The sequence below is a fragment of the Convolutriloba macropyga genome, chromosome 7 (assembly GCF_964194025.1).
Source record: "Convolutriloba macropyga chromosome 7, txConMacr16.3, whole genome shotgun sequence".
Lineage (NCBI taxonomy): Eukaryota > Metazoa > Xenacoelomorpha > Acoela > Convolutidae > Convolutriloba > Convolutriloba macropyga.
This window is the reverse complement of record NC_134474.1, coordinates 71,061,086-71,073,310: the sequence shown is the minus strand read 5'-3', so window position 1 is coordinate 71,073,310 and position 12,225 is coordinate 71,061,086. Positions and strand designations below refer to the sequence as shown.

The window sequence follows — 12,225 nt, the reverse complement described above, 5'->3', positions numbered from 1 at the left end:
ATACAATCTGGATTTTTTTTTTATTTCGCCGTTGTAGACGCTTTTTTTAACGGTTTCTGCACCTTTTTTTCATTTTTCACTATTGGTTTTAATACAATAGTTGAATTGAACTTCTATGCTTGACTTTGTTGCCGTTTTGACGTTGCAAAAATCAATTTGGTTTTGTTTTAGCAAACTTAAATAGACTGAGTTTGAAGGTTTTTTTTCTTAATTTTTCTGTTTTCAAAGTACTTTTTGCCTTATTCTTCTGTTTTTTTCTGACTTTCAAATTAATTGTATTTTAATAACAGTTACGTTAAATTACAATGCATTACGTTTGTTTAGCTGGTAAGTTAAAGTTCTTGACAGGTTTAGAGTTTTTTTTTGATGTACAAACAATTAAAGGTTTGATAGCACTTATTTTTAAAAAATAATTGGTTCAATTCTTCAGTTTTGTAAAATTTTTGTTCTTCCTCACGTTTCATGTGCTTAAGAGTGCGTTTGAGTGTCGCTTAGGTGTTTTAAAATAAACAGGAACTGCTTTCTAAGGTGTGTTTGGAGCAGTTTAATGAGAATTTGCAGTTGTCCGCGAAGTTGGTTTTAAAATTCAACAGAAATTTTATTGTTTGTTTTTTAAATAATTCTTTTCGCTAAGTTAATTTTTACCAGACAATCTATCATACACAATGTATCTGGAGTTGCAACTTAAAAAAATCTTCCAAGAAAAATTTTACATAATTTGTTTTTTTCCTGATAAATTGTTTAATCCGGTTGTTCTCAATTGAACTGTAAAAAAACTTAACAGATGAAGCAGTTAGTGATAGGGTAGAAATTAATTTTCACGATTTATTCACACATTTTCATGATAATCGAAGTCAAATTGGACTGATGATTTTGGTTTCGCCAAAACGGGAATTGGAGCGAAAAAAAGGAGTGGTTTTGAGCCGTAGAATTCTTTCGCTCCAAATTTAAAATAGAGTGAGAAAATTGTTGAAACAAAAATTCGTTTTCTCGCAAGTGGTTTTTTTGTTCACATGTGGCATTTCAATTTTGTTTCTAAATTGATTTCTCAGTCCATTTTACGTGTAATTTTTTGTTTAGTAAATGGCTTTTTTTGAATTGTATGTCAGGACTTTTCTGCTATGTTTTTTGTTCCAAAGTGATCAAAAAGCAGAGTGATGGAACACACTTCTAAATGAGTTATCGTCTAACAGCAATAACATTCAGTTGGGCTGAAATAAAAAAAAATGAGTTGAGCTGTAGTCCAGCTGCAAATGAGTGTATAAACGCAAACACATTCCCTGAAGTTTTTAAAAAAACTTATGTCACTGTAGTCCAGCTGCAAATGAGTGTATAAACGCAAACACATTCCCTAAAGTTTTTAAAAAAACTTATGTCACTCCAATTTATAAGGAAAGAGACAGGCATCACCCTGAAAACTATCGACCAATTTCGGTCACTCCAATATTAGCAAAAATTTTTGAAAGACTTTTCTTGGAGCAAATGTCGGAACATTTAGATATGAATAAAATGATTAACAAAAATCAATTTGTTTTCCAAAAACAAAAGTCGTGTCTTAATGCAATAATTGCACTGACAGAGAAAATAAATCATTATGTTAAAGAAAAACATATAGTCTTAACAATCTTTTTGGATTTATCGAAAGCTTTTAACCCAATATCCTTGGACTTTTTTTTCAAAAAAACTGAAAAATATGGTTTCGGAGAAAACGCAAGAGTCTTATTGAATTCGTTTCTAATTAACAGGAAACAGTGTGTTAGAAACGGAATAGTTGAATCCGACTTGACAATTATGAATCATGGTGTTCCACAAGGTACTGTACTAGGACCACTGGTATTCATTCTTTTTGTAAAGGACTTCGGTGAGGAAATAGGGAAAAGATCGAATGTTTTACAATTTGCAGATGACACAGCAATTTTTTGTCATGAAAAAAAATGAACAGTGTTTAGAAGCAAAGGCTAAAAAAATATTGATGGAAACTGAACAATATATGAAACAAAACAAGTTAACTCTAAATGAAGGGAAAACAGAGATAATGGTTTTCAAATATGAAAAGTTACCAACTGTCAATTGCGTTGAATTTAATAGTCATTCATTGAAATCAACAGATGAATGCAGATACTTAGGTGTTATTCTTGACAAAGAGTTGACATACCAAAAACAGCTTAATAATTTGATCAGTAAAATGGCTTTAGCTATCAGATCAGTTTATTTGGTACGCAATCAAATACCTTTAAAGGCTCGAATAAATTTCTTTAGATCACTTGTTTTGTCGCTTTTAGAATTTAGTGCAATATTTTTTCAAAGTTTGCCGTCTTACTCAATTGACAGAATAAACAAACAAATTAGATGGGGCATAAAAGTTTGCTTTTTTCGAACAAAATATGACAGTGCTCCTAAACTACTTCTTGAAAAAAAAATACCTCCCGCAGGACTTCAAATAGCAAAAACTTCATTAAATAGAGTTCTGGATATTGTTCAACAAACAAACATACAAGACCAAAAAATTCAGAATAATCGGAGACGTTGAAATTAAAGTTAATAATCGTACATATATGATTTTTCTATCACAACTAAATGTGAATCAAAATGGAGTCAATATTCAATTATAAGAAACTTTGTTCGGAAATGGAATAAACTTCCAACAACTCTAAGAAAGAAAAAATCAAAGAAAAAATTTAAAAAAGAATTAAAGAAAGAGATGCAAAAAAGACACGAAAGAGTTCCAATGGACAAAAAAATTGAAGGCTTTAAAAGATTATTTTTTAAAAAAAATTCACGAGAACTAGAAACTGAACCTGAGTTTTATATTATTATTATGTTTAGTTATTCAAGGGAAAGATGTAGTATATTTGATTTATAATATTACAATATGTAACTTTAACCTTGGGGTTATTCGAATTTACATTAAAATTTCCAATTATTCGAATTTACATACATGAATTTCCAATTAAAATCCAGTAAAAAAGAGACAAACAGACAGAAAAACAGACACAGACATTAAAAACGCATTATATTTTATTCACACATTACGATATAGATTTTGTTCACAGAAGAAAAGGAAACAGTTTGTATGAGCAACTTGTCGCACAAAGTCTGTAGTTATAAATCGTTTTCAATCTAATCAAGTTTACATCCGAAATCTTGCAATCTATGGGTGCTATACGTCATTCGTCATCTTTCATTACTGAGAATATGAACATAAAACGTCCATAAGACATCTATATCGACTTGTATCATTGATTTAACGTTATTTTTGTCGTTTAAGTCGATGTTTGTCACGTTTTCTGTAAGATTTTCCTCTTTCAAAATCCTGGCTGCAAAAAGAGCCACGGGATCTTCAACAGTGCCGTTTTGAATTTCATTCTCGTTATCAATCCAAAATGCACGATAGAAACTCATAGATCTCAGAAACTGAACAAGATCGTGTAAATTTGATTTCTTCAAAACTGGAAATTCTTTATAGTCGTGATTTTCGAAATATTCGCCATATGGTAACTCTGCTTGCATCGAGTAAATGCCCTTAGCATCACATTGAACATAATCTGCGAACCTTTCAAATAACGTATCTTGGAAAAACTGGTTATAGAGTTTCATTTTTGGGCAGTTTGTTTCCACAAGGTCAGTTACTTCTTTTTTCCCTAACGAGCTCAATCGTGATTCCTGGATAATATTTTGGGCCACATTCGAGGGCTTCACAATTGCCGGAACACCATAACCAACAACTGCAACTGTTGTTTCGCTTGCAATTGACTCAACCAGAGATTTGAAGAACTTATGTGGATCTAGCCAGTGAATTGCAGAAGCGATGGATACGAGTGAAAGGTTTGAAACCTCAATCGTGAAGTAGTCCAGTGTAGCTTCTATCTCATACGCCGAAAACCTAAAATCAAAACCAAAGCTTGAAACCCAGGTTGAAGTTTCATTGAGTTCACACAGTTATCATATATGATTTCAAAATTTCCATTTCACAATTTCTTAGCCCGAACCCATTATGAAACCAAAGAAATAATACATGATCCCACACATTTTGCCCCCAGTGCGCTTCTCTAAAGTGCTGCTACTGACGAAGCCAACCACTTGCAATCAATTAAAAGCGATTCTCCTGACGTTACTTGCTTCTGTTTATTTACTCGACATCTGTTGCGATATTAGCAGTTAAATAAACTGCCAGTGTAATAAACTTTGATGTCCGATTGAGACTGGAAAAACACTGCAGCATTAGACTAAGAGTTTATCACAGTCTTTTATTGCCACTGTTACTAAGTAAACAGTGGCGATAAAAGAGTGGTGATATAGTTGTAGTCTAATGATGGAAACAGTTTGATAAACTTGTAGTCTAAGAAAACAAACATGATCGCAACAGGTATTGATTAAAAAATACCACGCCATTTTTATCGCCCTCAAAGTTACCATAACACTTCGACTTCGCCTCGGAGTTTGGTAACTTCTCGGTGGCGATAACAACAGTGGGGTAATAACCATTAATTATATTTTCACGTATTTGTGAATATTTTTTCATTAATCGCTAAAATTTAGTCTTTGTTAAGAAATAAGTTTTTGTGGAATCTGGCACAAAAATTGTTCTTTTAAACTCCATGACGTATCCACTACGATTGACACTGGATGGTTAACTTGTAAGAACTTGCAAGTTTCTTGCAAGCTCTTATAAGTTTATGCATCGCCATGTAAATTTTTCCTACAAGTTCTTATAAGTTAACTAACAAACTTTTTAAAGTTTTTACAAAAATACTAACTAAACCTTACAAATTCTTACAAGTCAACCATCCAATTTGTAAGTTCTTAGAAGTTTACTATGCGATCTTACAAGACTCTTACAAGTTATACCTTCGTCTTACCTAATCTCTGGAAAAACATGAGAACATTGAACATGAATAAACACATATTTTTGCAAAGAAAACATCAGAAAACTATTAATCTGAAGTATCAAAAGAAAATTCCTTCCATCTTCAAAATTCCTTTTTTTCGAAAAAAAATCAAGTTGATCTTCATTTCTTCAAAATTTCTTGATTCAATTCTAGATCTTTAAAAGTTGAAGAAGGTTTCTTTGTGAGTTCCTTTGCTTCCATATGATTCCTTGTAGAGTTCCTTAACAGAATTTTTTGTATATACACACACCAAACACACGCACACGCACACACACACACACACGCGCACACACGCACACAAAACCTCACATCACACACACGCGCACGCAGGCACATACACACATACACACGCAGGCACTCACGCACTTCCAAATAGTCATGTCTTCTTGATGTTTTATTATGACACTGATCAATGACATAAAAAGATTTGAAAACTTAAATGAAAAAAATCCCTATTTCTACCCTTATGGTGAAGTTTGGAAGAAACTTACAAGATAACTTTCAAACTTGTAAGTTCTTACAAGTTATAAATCTGACTTGTAGGTTCTTACAAGTTAACCATCCTTCGTAAGAAACTTGTAAGGCCATCCTGTCTCAACCCGGGCATTTTCAAAAACGCCTCCCATATCCTGCCGTTCAGAACTTCTAAATCGAATCAAGATCGTTGAAAATCTTCAAAGTTGAAGTCTCGAGTGTAATATTAAAACTAAAAGAGGGTTAAAATCCGATTTTTTGCTCTACACATGCTGTAAAAATTTGGTTTATCGATAACATATCGTAACCAGTGAAATCAATTTCAAACCCTCTTTGAAGTCGCAAAGTTCGATAATACTAATCAAAACGAGATATGATCTCTGTTACTTGTTCAAAACTAAAAATTACTTCTCTAAGTTACATGTAATTTTTGATCAATTTACCTCACTGATTTTCATAAAAGTAGGTGACAATCATTTAGAAAAACGAGAGTAAATTAAACTTTGTTTTTAATCTGGGGTGGAACTCTCACTATATTTTACGAATTTGAATTTGAATTTGTTTTTTTTTAGCCTGGTACAGTTGTCTAACAAAACATGTTGATGTATGTGAGTTCAATTTTGAGAAAGGAGGACCTCTCGGTTTATTTTTCTCGGTTAGTTTTTCACTTGTCCTGAAAAGGCAAGTGAGTGACAAGCTATATACTTAATTAAGTACTTTTCAAAACTTTTTTTGTAGATTTTGTGGTAAAAGATTTCTATTTTGTATTCAAAATTATTGCAATCACTTGACAAAATGTGTTAGTTATGAAATAGTAATGAACCTCAGATGATTCGTCTAAGCTTTTTAAAGTATGTATTGGAGCTTAAACGTACTTGAACTACTTTACTTGAACTGGAAGCTAAACTGAAATGTGTTACGAAATTCAGTTCTGTACATTTCACAAGAAATCGAAGCACTAAGTTGTTTTTAGCACTGATGAAGTGTACTTTCAATGTACATGCAATGCCTATTCCGAACTGCGATCCCATCATTTTTTACAATCAGCAGTTTTGGTGAAACTGGGGTTTAAAATGCAACCCTTTAGTCCGGGAAGGTTAGGGAAAGGGCTAAAAATCCATAATTATCACTATTAATTATCTTTTTCTGACTTCCGATTTGAACCTTTTCAGTTGTACTACGTGAAAACTTGGCCACCCAAGGTGCCCTTGCTTTTCTAAGGATTCCTTGGTTATTATTCATCTGGCTCGCAATTTTAACCATTATTGGTTTGACGACATGAAATTTCTTTGATTCTCGTGATTTCACAGCAAACATCAGAAAGATTAAAATAAGAAGCACGCCAGAAATTTTGGCTCTAGATTTCATTCCCTTTGTTGTTGTTAACTTGAGAATAGACCCGCAAATATCCCAGCATGTTAGATCCTGTACATCCAAAAAGTTTTCAAAAAATCTCTCGGTCTGATTGAACTCAGAAGTGACTGAAAACAATTAATATCATTTTTTGACTCTAAGTTTCAGAAATAACATATTAAGGGGGTATTAACGAATGTTAAGGTATAAGAGAGAAGATAAAATGTGAAGTAGCAACGTCAGTGTTTCAGTTGCAAGTATTCAAAACAAGGAGGATCGTGAAAATGCGTTCAAACATAAGGTTCCGACCATGTTCATCTACATTCTTTACTTAATTGTCTTCCAAAAGAGGAAGAGAGATAGAAAATTTTTAAAAATAAAAATTCGGTGTATGAAAAATAGCTTTTAAACACAAACTATTAAACTGATTTGAGATTAAATATTTAAATACGCTCATTTGTATCTCCATTGGAAGTCGGAAAGTATCAGTCGTGAACAAAAAAGACAAAAAGAGGCAAAAGTTAAAAATTCGAACAAATTTTGCAATAAACCGGTGTCGAAACCGTTAGAAACAGAAACTGCTCACAACAAATCCTCGTTCTGTTTAATTGCATCTTCTTTCAAAGTTGTTGTTGCCATATGTTTTCACAATTTTGTGAAATTGTGACAAAACAATAATGACAAAAGAACAGCAACTAAAAAAGGAACGTAAAAAACGAAACCTCTTAATCTCAAAGCCGAGAAACAATCTATGGAAAGCAACAGGCTTTCACTACAAAAACACAGCGCTCTGTTGGAATTGAGATGAAGTTAGGAGAAAAAGCGCGGAAAAAAATATGGAAAAAATGAAGATAATGATATGTTTCGAAACAAACAATTTGAAAGTCATGGAAACCATTAGTTTCGAACGTATACGTTTAAACAGATTCATTTGAACCTCAGCAAAAAATCTGCAACATGCTCTTATCCAGAATATACCATAAGACACCATAATGAACGACAAATGTTGGCAAAAGACAAAAAAACCGTTGATATCTTCAGTTGCACCTTCTTTTACCTCCGCTGTTCTGAGAAATTTTATGTCATTTGCTTAAAAAATGATAAGAAAAAAGACAAATAACATAAAACAGAAAACTAAAAACGAACGGAATGTTGTAAAAAAAACTCTTGATCTCAAAGTGAGAAAACCATTTCTGCAATTTTTAAGAGCAATGAAGGCTAGATTTCAACTCATTAAAAACCTTATGTGACTTTGTTGTTGAAAAGGAGCTAGAAGTTGATAAAAATAGGATAACAATTATGACAAAACTCAAAAGTCCTCTGAATATTTGAGACAAAATTTTATGAAAGTCAAAAAAAGCATTCAACTAAAAAACCCAAATAGATTAACTTTTAGCTCCGAATGACTTCAATTGGACACGTCTATTCCAAGTCTGATTTTTCAGACTACAAAATAACAGCAAATAAAAAAACACAAATTAGAAAAAAATAACAGTTTAATAGTTTAATAATAGTTAATAGTCTAACAAAGTTTTTATGAAGCCATGAAAACTCTCAGCTTCTCACTGAATAATTGATATAATTTCATAAGGCTCGATTGAACGTACAAAAAGATTTATTAGGAATTGGTCCAAAAAATTAGGTTTTTCCTGAGCAAAAGCATTGCGGAAATTTGCTTAAAATATGAAAACAGCAAAAAAGGGAAAAGGAACTGCGACCAATACAAATCGAATTGTCACTTATACCAGAATGTTGATATTGTGGTTGATAGAAAAAAGTAAGTGTTCCAAATGTTAGCCAAATAATTTTTTTGACGAAAAAGTATATATATATATATATATATATATATATATATATATATATCAAAAAATGATGAATTTTTGATAATTATCAGGCTTAGATTAGAACCAAAACCGGCAAATATTTCATTCTGGGGAAATCTCATAGTAAATGAAAAAAAACAAGTTTCAGAAGGTTGCGTCAGCCTTTTCTAGGTTTGAACTTCTGACTGATTTGACAAAAATTTTCTTTAAAATTGGATTTTTGATTGAAAGAAGCTGGTTTTCAAAAATATTAGCCGAATTGTTAACAATTTTTTTGGATGTAATTGTTCAGCACTCCTTAGAAACGTGACGAAAATCATATCTTTGAAACGTGACAAAAATTGAGGAAAAGTACGGAAAATGTGATAAAAAACCTTTGAAGTCAGTCAAAGGTTCGCAATGTTTGAACCTCGATAACATGGTGAAGACAACGAGATTTAAAAATTTTTTTTTCTTTATCTTACGCTGAACTGAATTTTTAGTGATATCTCTCGCAAATCTCTACGATCAATATGTGTGTGGTTAGGCCAAAAAATTGATTGAACACAAAAAAATGATTTGAGTATATAGTTCTTCTCCCAACAAGGTGGATCGGAGCAAAATTTCAACTATACTTGCGATCAAATTAGGAGCACTTGAAACTATTAGATACACCTATGTAGGTCCCTCTCCATCTAACTCCATTTCAAGTTTTTTCAAGTACTTATACAAATGAACGAACCTTATATACATACACACAGGTAAAATATGTGTGAGTGTATCGTTGTGTGTGAGTGTATTTCTGTGTGTGTGTGTGTGTGTTTCTGTGGGCGTTTGTGTGTGTGTGTGTTTGTACTCATAGTGATTCTTCCGCCCTCTTCTTTGGCTATGATTTTGAACAATAATTCGTGTATACATCCTTGTTTTGAAGATCAAAATTTTCATGTATAATCAATATTTTCCATATGAAAAAATTGAACAGCTTGATTTGTCTCAAACCATAGGAAGCTAGGTTTGCCTAAAGTTACTAACCCATTCCGTGCAGGACCTTACAAGGCCGCGGATTTCCCCCATAAGCAATGCGGAAAGAAGTGTAAAGAGTGTAAAAATATAAAAGATCACACCCCAATTTCTCCGCTTTATCAAAAGTGGAAGAGCGTAGTTATGATAGTGTAGTTTTTTAAAAATAAGAATGGAAGCTGTTAAAAACATTTTTTACTTTTCTTAATAATTACACTTTAATTTTTTTACACGCTTATTATTACACCCTTAGAATTTGTTTACACTCTTCCACGATTTTTTTTAAGATTGCGCTATTTTAATTAAATTTTTCCATCCTAAATTAAGCGAGGAAATAGGAGTGTTTCTTTTAAATTTTACATTGTTACACTTTTTTCCCCGTTATTTTTGGAGAAAATCTTCGGCCCTGGCTGATTTTGCACGGAATTGAATAGTGAATTTAGGCAAGCCCAGCCTACTATGGTTTGAAACAAATCAGGCTGTTGTCTGTATTAAAATTGTGTCTTCGTTGTTTTTTGAACAAATTTAGCTGATAAAATTTTTTTAAAATTTTTTAATGGCGTTGAAGAGTGGTTCAAATCAATTCAAACTCATACCAAAGCTTTTTTTCGCAGCACGGCTTCAGAACTCTTCAAAAACCGTGCTCTCGTTGTTTCTTTGGAACAAATTACGCGGACAAACTTTTTTGAATATAAGTTTTTCAACGGATCGGAGAGTTGTTTAATTCAAATCAAATTCATACCCAAAGTTTGTCTTTGCAGAACGTTCTGAGAACTCCAAGTCAATATGGTCTAGCTTATCTTTGAAAAAAAACCGTGATCTTGCTTAGGTTCATCTTTGTGTACACTCTTATGAAGGAACGACAAGAGTATAAGAGTGTAAAAAGAATTAATACAAGTCAAAACGGTAGGAAAAATATTATAATTTTTCATCAGTCAACCATAAATTACACTCCGTAAATAACAAGGGTATACGAGTGTAAAAAAATTGATACTTTGTATATTGATACTTTAATACTTTATGGCAAAATGAATTGTAACGTTTTATCATTCCACACTAAATTACCATTTTCGAAAAGAGTCTAAAAAGAGTGGAGAAAAGATTTTAAATACAGTGTAAACTTTTTTTGTTTACACTCTTACATTCTTTTCTCCGATAAATAGGAGTGAAAAAAAACGGAACACAACCTAATCAGCGCTAAAGGGTTGAAACTTTGGCCCTCTGGTTAATTTTGAAAATTAGCGGACAAATTTTTGTTGAAAAAAAAATGTGATTGATGGGTGGTTCAAATCAACTCAAACTCAAGATCATCATGACCAAAGAATGGTTTTAGAACGCTTAAGAAATTTGTTAAGGTTTGCTATGAAAAAAACCGTGCCCTCGGTGTTTTTTTAATAAAATAACGTGGATAAACTTTTTGAAAATAATTTTTTCATCGGACTAAAAGTTGTTCAATTCAATTCAATTTCATACCCAGAGTTTGTTTTTGCAGAAGGTTGTTAGAGCTCTAAGTATATTTGGTCTAGCTTGTCTTTGAAAAAAAACCATGCTTTTTTAGGTTCATCGTTGTGTACACACTTATGAAGAAACGACAAGGTTACAAGAATGTAAAAAGAAATGGTACAAGTCAAAACGATAGAAAAATATTTTAATTTTTTATCTGCCATCATAAATTAAAGTCCGTCAAAAACAATGGTGTAAGTGTGAAACAAAAAAATAATACTAAGTATAATGGTGGAAAAAAAAGTTTAATCTTTCATCAATCCACACTAAATTACTCTTTTTGCAAAGAGTGTAAGAAAGTGGAGAAAGGGATGTAAATACAGTGTAATTTTTTTAAATTTACACTCTTATACTCTCCTCCCCGATAAATGGGAGTTGAAAACGGATTACACAATAATCCCCACTAATTTGGGGTGAAATAGGGCTGAAACCTTGGTCCGGGATTACGGCATGTGAGGAAAACTAATATCACCTAAAAACCTGTCCAATTGATCGGCCAAAAATGGCGGAGCAAAAAAGCATAACTTTTTCCCATTTCACAGATGGTTTGAAAAGCGAGATAGATAAACAAAAAGGTTAAATGAAACCTTGAGTACGACACGTTACTGCAGCTGTTGCTCCTTCTTGCCTCTTCAATTTGACCATCACTTGTATCCGTCCCATAAACTTTTTCAAACTTTGATGACAATTTCCTCGTGAACAAACCTGTCCCGCATGCTAAATCAAGTGCACATTTTCCATTTGTTTGGAAACTGTCCAAAAATTTTCCACTCAGGTTGTGTCGGGACATTGTTTTTGCAATTACAAAATTGATTAAATTGTCCGGATATTCTGGTCGAAAGCTGTTGTATAGTTTTGGTTGGTCTTGAAGCCCGAAATAATCTACGGTTTGATCTGTCATTATAATACCAAAGTTGAATAGTCTCTGCTTTGATATTTACTACAATGAGCAGTAACATTTGATCTTTTTTTATTGTCACAGAGAATTCAACGACCTCTATTTAGTTTTTATTATAACACAATTGTAATTCGAACAACTTTTGATACTCTTGTATTATCAGTCAATTTTACATGCTTCAGAACTATCCAATATAAAACTTGTGCACCGCATGGCATTCCCCAAACAGAAACTGTCTGATTTTAGAAAGTGCAAAAACCCTTAACCAAGTTCAGGTGGACGAACC

The 12,225-nt window shown here is 32.4% G+C and overlaps 1 protein-coding gene across 1 annotated transcript; it reads right to left on the bottom strand.

The window, feature by feature from the left end:
- Nucleotides 1-2,919: 2,919 nt before the first annotated feature.
- LOC142342498 (putative methyltransferase DDB_G0268948) lies at nt 2,920-12,004 on the bottom strand. The gene is made up of 2 exons (XM_075393844.1): nt 11,629-12,004; nt 2,920-3,883 (listed from the first exon to the last, which is right to left on the bottom strand). Exons 1-2 carry the CDS (start codon nt 11,940-11,942, stop codon nt 3,175-3,177), a joined length of 1,023 nt encoding a protein of 340 aa, XP_075249959.1. The 5' UTR covers nt 11,943-12,004; the 3' UTR covers nt 2,920-3,174.
- Nucleotides 12,005-12,225: the final 221 nt, after the last annotated feature.